Consider the following 11,029-nt stretch of genomic DNA (forward strand, 5'->3'; position numbering starts at 1 on the left):
TACCAGAAAATGACACATCCTGCAATCTAATAGGTGAAACAAGTTCTTCCCAAATAGTTCTCCAAGAGAATGAGGTAGACTGATCAAACAATGATATGAGTGGGCATAACTGTAAATACAACAATTTGGTCATGTAAGTCCACCATTACACTTCTGTYGTTGTAACACCTCAAACCTAATCTTTGGATGTTTGCCATTTCGTATATGTATATGTTTATCAATCATTCCCCAATAGCCTACTGGTGGAGGGATCGGGATCACCATGTTCAGGAAACTAATATGTGGCAACACATTCATCTTTATGACAGCGACACTAGTTCGTAAAGAAACAGGCAACTTCTCCCGAACGGTTAAATCTCGTTCAACCTCCTTGATAATTTTCTCATAATTAAACTTCACCAGATCATGCAGAGATGTTTGTATACTAATACCCAAATCAGGGAACTGTGTTTTCATAGGAATTGTTGAGGGAAGTGAAACTTTCTTGGCCGCTTCATTAAGCAACATTAATGCGGATTTTGTCCAATTTATCTTCTACCCGGACAGCAATTTTGAATTCTTCAAATGTGGATAATGAAGATGAAATTGAATTCTGATATGTGACACATATAGGAGATTATCATCCTCGTATAGTGATATGATATGAGAGGAAGATTTAATCAGTAAAGGCTACGCAATTAGTTTCTGCCTTAGATGTATTGCTGAAGGGTCTAGCGACAGAATTATTAACATTGGGGATAGGCCGTCCCCTTGTCTACATCCTCCAAAAATAGGGAACGGATGTGAGTGTATACCATTAGTAGACACCATAGCAACAGGGTTAGCATATAGCGCACGAATCATATCGGTAAAATGATTTCCCAAACCAAATTTCTCCAAGTTATGGAGCCTTTGAAGTTGATCACTCTTGCATAATCTGGATTTGGTCCAGATATTCTGTCTTCTTAGTACAGTATATTGTCAAGCAAATGTGTTTCGGGACGGTGAACAGACCTCAACCATTCACCAATCCTTATTAACCTTTCCTGTCACAGCATTTTCTATATACATCCACCCACTTTACCAGCTGCTTGTTCCTCCTCAACCTATTAGAAACCTCATGACTGTAGATGCTCCATCTTCCACCCAGTCGGGATATTGACATGTCCTTTATGTCCTCTATAGGAGGGGACAGCGTGGTGAGCTCTGTGGCCCTGAGGATCGTCATGGGCAGCTGGTGGCTCTTCACCCTCATCGTATGTTCCTCCTACACGGCCAACCTGGCAGCCTACCTCACCGTCTCCCGCATGGACAACAACGTACGGTAGGTCACTCCTTGCCACTCTCCACACCATGAATCAATTTGATCCCCTCCTGCATAAAAGTGTCAAGGTATTGTTAACCTGGGTGATCAAATCATGACTGACGACGTTGTCTCTCCCCGCTGTGGGACTGGGTAATGTTCTGTCTTCACTAAGGGACTAGAAAGACCATCCAGAGGGGAGTTCATTGGCTTTTGTTGTCGGCTTTTCACAACAGTGCTGTCAGTCAGTGTTTTATGGGGGTCAAGCATTGTGAGTGGTCAATGTGGTATGCACTGTGATACAGTAGATGTTCTTAAAGACTCACAGCAGACTATTACGCAACTAGGGTGGTATGTTGAATAGGGCAAAACGTTCTGTTGAATTTCCAATCTATTTACAGGTATATTAGGGATGTGAACGTTTAAAAGTTTAAACGAAAATGGAATCGTTAATGTTAAGAAAAAATCCTTAATCAATGTTTTTTATTGAATTTAATTCGTTATTAAAATCACAGTGCAGTTGTCAGAAAACGACCACTAACAGTTCCCGTTCATCATTATAAAGGGAAAATACAAATTAAACTTATACCTAACGCAACAATGCGTTAGGTATAATGCYTCTTTATTTACCAGAGCTGTAATGCAGAGCATTCATCCTGTAGCAACATGGGTGGCAGAACATATAATACAGTACAAATCTCCACAGTGTCATCCACAAAATGTTTAACTGAAAATGACTTGACATGTCTAACGCATTATTGCAGTGTTCGGTAACATCTAATACAGCATCTTCCTTCTGAAGGTGATATTCCACAGCGCTGGCATATGCCGACTGTTTGAAATGCCAGACAAACATCATGGCATCGTCCAGTAGAATCCATGTTTAATAATGATGTGCCTACATTGCCATCCTGCTCACAAGCACACAGTCATGTACATAGACCTCACACACGGAGGCATGAGGTTGGATCTTTTTCGAGATTACCATCCCATCTTTGTTTGCCTTCGGATCTGCAAATGTTATCCACCGCTTATCCCCGCACAATGTATATTTGCTCGGGCGCTGTGGCTTTGATGTCCGATTGTATGTGATTATGCTGATGTTGTGCAAATGGTGTGTGAAAGAGTGCCACCGTGTAGTGGTCTCTGAAATGGTTAGGTGAGACAGCCACATATTGCACTCGTAGTAACTCAATTTTTCCTCAATAAAGTAGTTATCAGCAAAGTCAGTAGTAGTAGGAAAAGACAAGTGCAAGCTTTTTGTTTTGCGGGGGGGGGGGTATAAGAGTGTGATGTTTTATTTAAGATACTCTTTGAAGATGTTTTCAGAACATTGTTTCTGTCTGTATTCTTGGTACATTATGTTATGGAGACAGAGCTCTAGCCATTCTGTTGATGCTGCTGTTGGGAGAGGCTCTTTATTTATAGCCATTCTGATCATTCATCCTACTCCTGTTAGTGGAACCATGGCTGAATCAGACACTGGGCTCTTGCAACTGTCTCTGTGGATTTATGTCAACCTGACCCAGAGTTAGTGGAAAGGATAGGTAGTGGTTGTGGATCGCTAGTGGAGCCTCCCTTGGATTTCTTCAGATTTTATTGTGTTACAAAGTGGGACTAAAATGTAGTAAAATGTGTACTTTTTTGTCAACAATCGACAGAAAATACTCTGTAATGTCAAAGTGGCAGGAAACTTCTAAGATTCATGAAAAATAAAACACTAATATACTTTGATTAGATAGGTATTCACCCACCTGAGTCAATATTTAGAAACACAGTGGTTACAGCTGTGTTCTTGGGTAAGTCTCTAAAAGCTTTGCACACCTGGATTGTGCAATATTTGCCCGTTATTCTTTTCAAAATTCGTCAAGCTCTGTCAAGGTGTTGGGGATCATGGTAGACAGCAATGCTCAAGTCTCGCCATAGATTTTGAAGCAGATTTAAGTCAAAACTGTAACTTGGCCACTCAGGAACATTCACTATCTTCTTCGCAAGCAACTTGGCCTTGTGTTGTAGGTTATTGTCCTGCTGAAAAGTGAATTCCTCTCGCAGTGTCTGGTGTAAAGCAGACTGAAGCAGGTTTTCCTCCARGATTTTGCCTGTGCGTACCTCAATCCTGTTTCTTTTTATCCTGAACAACTCCCCAGTCTTTGCCGATGTTAAGCATACCGATACCATGATGCAGACACCACATGCTTGAAAATAAGGAGGTAGTTGCTTAGTAATGTGTTGTGTTGGATTTTCCCCAAAAAGTATTATTTTGCCGTGCCGTTTTTTCACAAAAACAACAAACCGACAAACGAACAGTTCTGTAAGGTGCAAACAAAAACACTAAACAGAAAATAACTACCCACAACCCATAGTGGGAAAACAGGCTACCTAAGTATGATTCTCAATCAGAGACAACGATCGACACCTGCCTCTGATTGAGAACCATACTAGGCCAAACACATAGAAATATAACGACTAGAACAAAACATAGAAAAACAACATAGAATGCCCACCCCAACTCACGCCCTGACCAAWCTAAAATAAAGACATAAAAAAGGAACTAAGGTCAGAACTTGACAGAGACCTTACTGATGTATGTATGGGGGACAGAGGAAGGGGTAGTCATTCAGAAATCAGGTCAAGCCCTAGTATTTCACACAGAGTGAGTCCATATATCTTATTCCAGTATGCGATTTGTTAAGCCAAATGTTACTCCTGAACTAATTTAGGCTTACCTAAACAAAGGGGGTAAACACAGATGCAACAACTTTATTTCAGTTATTTCATTTGTATTCATTTGTATTCATTTGTAGAATTTTCTTGTCACTTTGAGTATTTTGCGTAGATCAATTATAAAACAATCGCAATTGAGTATATTTCAATCCCACTTTGTAACTTAACACAATCTGAAGGGGAGTGAATACTTATGATACCCACTGTATATATTGGAAAGTACATTGGACACATGATTCCCATCCCACACCTATGAGCCTCTTTCTGAAGGTTCTACCATTGCAATGTTTTAGATGACAAGCTACAGTACAACCAGTGGCAGCTTTTACCAGGTGTTAATAGAGATGTATGTGCATTAGCCTGTGGCATCATGAGTAGCCCCATGAGTTGCTCCTTTGCACCCCAGTATCTCTACTTGCACATTCATCTTCTGCACATCAATCACTCCAGTGTTTTAATTGGTATATTGTAATTACTTCAACCACCATGGCCTATTTATTGCCTTACCTCCCTTATCCTACCTCATTTGCACACACTGTATATAGACTTTATCTACTGTATGTTTTGTTTATTCCATGTGTAACTCTGTGTTGTATGTGTCGAACTGCTTTGCCTTATTTTTGGCCAGGTCGCAGTTGTAAATGAGAACTTGTTCTCAACTAGCCTACCTGGTTAAATAAAAGGTGAAATAAAAAAAAACAAGTGTGCATTCACGTTCACACACTAACGCACTCATGCCTACCACTAAGTAAAATGCGGTTGCATTGACAGTGTATGAATTTAGTGACATGTCATTTGAGGGGTTTTGTACTCCAAACTTTGAGTAATGGTTTAATCAATGAATGACTTTAGATTTTGTTGTCCATTTATTGAAACACGGGAAACAAGTGCTCGTARGTTCTGTGAAGTGGGTGCAATATATTTGAGAAGTTGTCAAGTGACAGAGGCAAAAGATAAAACAAGAACATTTTAGGCATCCAAAAACCAAAAGCTGGTGAGGCATCAAAGTCATAATTATCTTTTTATCCTGATTTTTGCAGCTTTGTTCTCTCTGTTCCCTCTTATCCTTGATCAGTGGATTATGTAGATCTAACCAACCTTGTTCAAACCTCATTTGTATTCGCAGACCAGGCAGCCACCACAAAGATGCTCACAATGTCCAGTGGGTAATTTGTCTGGCAGCCCACAGTGTATTTCTTATTCACATTTTGAATACATGTGTTGAGAATGCAAAACATTTAACTGAATATCTGATTGATTTTAAAGTGACCTCTAATGGGGAGAGAGAGAGAAGGGGGGGGTCTTGATTGCTTAGATTTTTACCATGGGAAAATGCTTGACAAACAACAAATAACTCCTGTACATGTGTTCATGTACTATTACAGTGCAAATGTGCTGTACACKCAGCGGMCAGTTTATTAGGTACACGCGTCTAGTAACGGGTCAGACCCCCCCTTTGCCTCTAGAACAGCCTGCATTCTTTGGGACATAGATTCTACAAGGTGTCGGGAACCACAGGGATGTTGGTCCATGCTGACGTGATGGCATCRCGCAGTTGCTGCAGATTGGACARCGGTMCATTCATGCTRCCAACATCCCGTTCTATCTCATCCCAAAGATGCTCTATTGGGTTTGTTGCGCAACAATGTTCAGATACGCTGTGGCATTCTATCGTTGCTCAATTGATATCAAGTGACCTAACGTGCCAGGAAAAAATTTCCCACACCAGTACACTACCGCAACCAGCCCTTACATTTGACACCAGGCAGTGTAGGTCCATGGACTCATGCTGCTTACGCCWAATACTGACTCTGCCATCCGTATGACGGAACAGGAACTGGGATTCGTAGGATCAGGCAATGTTTTTCCACTCCTCAATTGTCCAATGTTAGTGATTACGTGCCCACTGGAGCCGCTTCTACTTGTTTTTAGCTGATAGGAGAGGAACMCGGTGTGGTCCTCTGCTGCAATAGCCCATCTGTGACAAGGATCAACGAGTTGTGCATTCCGAGATGCCGTTCTGCACACCACGGTTATACTACGCCGTTATTTGTCTGTTTGTGGCCCGCCTGTTAGCTTGCAGGATTCTTACCATTCTTCTTCGACCTSTCTCATCAACAAGCTGTTTTCGCCAGGACTTCCGCTGACTGTATGTTTTATGTTTGTCGCATCATTCTCGGTAAACCCTAGACACTGTCGTGCGTGAAAAGCACAGGAGGGCGGATGTTTCTGAGATACTGTATCCAGCGCCCCTGGCACTGACGATTAGACCATGCTCAAAGTAGGCTTAGGTCACTAGTTTTGCCCATTCTAACTTTCAATCAAACAGTAACTGAGTCCGTCAATGCCTGTCTGCCTACTTCATATAGCAAGCAACGGCCACGTGACTCAAAGTCTGTAGGAGTGATCCATTTCCGTGAACGGGRTGGTGTATCTAATAAACTGACAGTGAGTGGTTTTCCTGATTGAAAATTGCATTTAATCTAGAGACACTCGTTCAACATTACACAAGTTTGACATCAATCATGTCCTTAATATGGACATTTGTTATTATTATGGGAATGTTAGTCTGGAATGATTTTGATTTCTGAAATCTGGGCTTTTTGATTGTACGTCAAATGATTAATTTAGTATCTTCCTTTAAAGTATGTCATCAAGCCTGTCACGTCAGATATCACTGGCTGTCTGAACACTATGGTGATATGCCAATTTCCCTAGCTGCTTTTTTAAACTATATTCAAGAAAATCTCATCCAAGATGACTTTCCATCAGTTCATCTTCAATACATTCTTGTGTATTGAATATATTGGTATATTTATTCAAGTAGACACATACAGCAGATATCCTTACTCACTTGTTTTGGTGCTTACTCAAAGTACACCGATGACCAATATATTCATGAATGTTGAAGTTTAGTTTTGCATATGTTGAAGGCCTCTTCAAAAAGCACTAAGCAACACACATATACAGTACCAGTCAAAAGTTTGGACACATCTATTCATTCCAGGCTTTTTCTTTATTTGTACTATTTTCAACATTGTAGAATAATAGTGAAGACATCACTATGAAATAACACATATGAAATCATGTCGTCTTGAAGGAGTTCCCACTTATGCTGAGCACTTGTTGGCTGCTTTTTCTTCACTCTGCGGTTCAACTCATCCCAAACCATCTCAATTGGGTTGAGGTCGGGGGATTGTGGAGGCCAGGTCATCTGATGCAGCACTCCATCACTCTCCTTTTGGGTCAAATAGCCCTTACACAGCCTGGAGGTGTGTTGGGTCACTGTCCTGTTGAAAAACAAATGGTAGTCCCTGTCACGATCGTGTGGAGGAGAGACGGACCAAAACGCAGCATGTGGAAAATAAGCCATCTTCTTTTATTTTTTACTACGAAGATGAACATGAAACGAAACACTATTACAAACTATACCAAAAACAACAAACGACCGTGAAGCTATAAACGTAGTGCACACACACAGGCTACAAACGTTCAACATAGACAATTCCCCACAACCAGCTAAAGCCTATGGTTGCCTTAAATATGGCTCCCAATCAGAGACAACAATAACCAGCTGTCTCTAATTGAGACCCAATTCAGGCAAACCATAGACTTTCCTAGATACCTACACTCAACCATAGACACAGCAGACTACTATACTAAACATAAACCCAACTACTCTAATAAACCCCCTAAACCTTACAACCACCCTAGACACTACAAAAACCACATACATTCCCCATGTCACACCCTGACCTAACCAAAATAATAGAAAACAAAGAATACTAAGGCCAGGGCTGACAGTCCCACTAAGCGCAAACCAGATGGGATGGCTGTATTGCTGCAAAATGCTTGTTAGCCATGCAGTTAAGTGTGCCTTGAATTTTAAATAATTCAAGGCACACTCACCAGCAAATGACCCCCACACCATCACACCTCCTCCTCCATGCTCACGGTGGGAACCACACATGCGGAGATCATCTGTTCACCTAAACTGCATCTCATAAAGACATGACGGTTTGAACCAAAAATCTCAAATTTGGACTCATCAGACCAAAGGACAGATTCCACCCGTCTAATGTCCTTGCTCATGTTTCTTGCCCAAGCAAGTCTCTTCTTATTATTGGTGTCCTTTAGTAGTGGTTTCTTTGCAGCAATTTGACCATGCAGGCCTGATTCATGCAGTCTCCTCTGAACAGTTGATGTTGAGATGTGTCTATTACTTGAACTCTGTGAAGCATTTATTTGGCCTGCAATCTGAGGTGCGAGTTATCTCTAATGAACTTATCCTCTGTGGCGGTCCTCATGAGAGCGGGGTTCATCATAGCGCTTGATGGTTTTTGCGACTGCATTTTAAGAAACGTTCAAAGTTCTTGACATTTTCTGAATTGACTGACCTTCGTGTCTTTAAGAATGATGGACTTTTGTTTCTTTGCTTTATTTGAGTTGTTCCCGCCATAATACGGACTGGTCTTTTACCAAATAGGGCTATCTTCTGTATACCACCCCTACCATGTCACAAACGCATTAAAGAAGGAAAGAAATTCCACAAATCAACTTTTGACAAAGCACACCTTTGAATACCTGCTACAATGTAGAAAATATTAAAAGTAAAGAAAAACCCTTGAATGAGTAGGTGTGTTCAAACCTTTGACTGGTGCTGTATATATATATATATATATATATATATATATATATATATATATCCAATGTATTCTACACTAACAAAACCCTGGGTGCTATTGCACCCCACTCCAAGCAGGCATCATGCACCTAAATTCTATGATAAAACACAAACATTGACCTTAGCATAAAATTATGTATTTGCAGTAGGTAGCCAAATGAGATTGGGTGATTGATCTCTGATGCACATGGTTATGCTTTTCTAGCACTATCCCATTGTCACAGATAACCGTACAGCTAGTACCTTTATTTGTATTTTCACTGTGTTTCAAATGGCCCAAGCATGGACCCTGGAATTAACAAGGCAATGTACATGGGTCTGGAAGACAGAAAAAAAACTAAATGGGTGACTTGTAGCTTTTGTTAGGTACTTCTTAAAGCTGCATGTTTCCGTTATCTGCTTTTGGGCAAGGGCACGAAAGTACCTGTTCACTTTCCCCCCTTTTTTTGTCCAATTGAGCCAGTGAAAATGCAGCTGTGCATGCAGTTATATTGAGGCCAGTTACTTAGAGCATTTCAAGTTTCCACTGAGGGCATCTTAAATCATTTAAATGGTCATRGTTTGACTTAATGTAGTGTCCATGTAATGCATATCCACAAAATGAATACTTCACACTCATCCCCTATGTGAGATTCCATATTTAAGGTCTGCAATATCGTAACACCCACAGGATTTAGTATTTCTAGATTTTCTAGTAAACTGTATAAAATATATCATACAAATACTGAGCTATATTCTATGCTAACCTTTTTTTTAACAATTTAATGATGTTATGCTAATGCAATTGCTCAGAGAAAGAGATTTTGTTCGACAACTTTAGTTTTTTCTTCTCAAAAAGACAGGGTTCAAAATTATTGGCCAGGATAAAGGCACTGACCCTTTGTCTAATGTTTTATGAGATTGTAGAACATATTGGGAAGGATCTTAGACCATTCCACCACACAGAATCTTTCCAGATCCTTGATATCCTTGGTCTGCGCTTATGGACTGCCCKCTTCAATTCACACCACAGGTTTTCAATGGGGTTCAAGTCTAGAGACAGATATGGCCATTGCCAACTGTTGATTTTGTGGTCAATTAACCATTTCTTTGTGGAATTTGATGTGTGCTTGGGGTTATTGTCTTGCTGGAAGATCCACTTGCAGCCAAGATTCAGCCTCCTGGCAGAGGCAACCAGGTTTTTGGCTAAAGTGTCCTGGTACTGGGTAAAGTTCGTGATGCTGTTGACCTTAACATGTGCCCCAGGACCAGTGGAAGTAAAATAGCCCAAAACATCAAAGAACCACCACCATATTTTACAATAGGTACGGGGTTCTTTTCTGCTTATCACATCCTTCTTAATACGCCAAACCCATCACTGGTGTGCGCGGCCAAAGAGCTCTATTTTCATGTCATCTGACTATAGCTCCTGTTCCAATCCAAGTGCCAATTCCATTTAGCAACCTCCAGGTGTTTACATTTGCTTAATAACATGAAAATAAAGCTATTTGGCCACACACACACACACACACACACCGAACTACCTGACATGTGCTATTAGCTTTAATCAGCTTGAATGAGGATAGTCGAATAGACCTGTTTCATTTCAACCTATTGTGAATCCACTCACCCCAAAAAAGAGATGCATCTGCATGTTGCTTAATGCAACACAACTAACGGTCATCACTTGATCACTTGAAGTGTCAGTTGATACGAAAGAATGAACATACTACGTACCAGTGTATGAGACCGTAAACTGACCTGTCCATCAGTTGTAATTAGGCCTGACTCCAATTAGTCAACTGGTTGATTGTTTGGTCAAAATCATGTCTTGTGCGCGCTTTTCTTTAGTCGAGCAGTAGCAAATATATATGAATKTTTTATGGCTGCACAAGACTGATTCGCACCCATCTCAGTGGACTAATCMATKGCGGAGGCTGAGACTAATCCATTGTGGAGGCCACAGTTCAATTAGAAGGGGAGTGTGAATAAAATGTGCAATGCATGTCCCTCTCCAATGCTCTCTCTCCAATTTGTGTACATTCATTGTTTCATAACTTCATTGTGTGAATTGTTTGCCTTGATTGTTAATGCCTATCAATTTCCCATTACATACAGTATATCACCAGTAGTAGCCTACACTTACTGTTAATTCCTATAATTTCTTATCTAACCTCCCGAGTGGCACAGTGGTCTAAGGCACTGCACTGCACTGCACTGCACTGCAGTGCTAGAGGCATCACTACCATCCCAAGTTCAATCCCAGGCTGTAACACAACCGGCTGTGATCGGGAGTCCCATAGAGCGGCGCACATTTGGCCCAGCGTCATCTGGGTTAGAGTAGGGTTTGACAGGGGGGA

The 11,029-nt window shown here is 40.9% G+C and overlaps 1 protein-coding gene across 2 annotated transcripts in view; it reads left to right on the forward strand.

Moving 5' to 3' along the window:
* The window catches only part of LOC111967743 (glutamate receptor ionotropic, delta-1-like), a 432,695-nt gene that overhangs the window by 374,122 nt on the left and 47,544 nt on the right, over nucleotides 1-11,029 (forward strand). For both annotated transcript variants that reach the window (XM_070444887.1, XM_023993063.1), the window contains exon 12: nucleotides 1,165-1,303. In XM_070444887.1, coding sequence (XP_070300988.1) covers nucleotides 1,165-1,303 — 139 coding nt within the window. The remainder of the gene's footprint in view (nucleotides 1-1,164; nucleotides 1,304-11,029) is intronic.

The sequence above is a fragment of the Salvelinus sp. IW2-2015 genome, linkage group LG8, assembly GCF_002910315.2.
Source record: "Salvelinus sp. IW2-2015 linkage group LG8, ASM291031v2, whole genome shotgun sequence".
Taxonomy (NCBI): Eukaryota; Metazoa; Chordata; class Actinopteri; order Salmoniformes; family Salmonidae; genus Salvelinus; species Salvelinus sp. IW2-2015.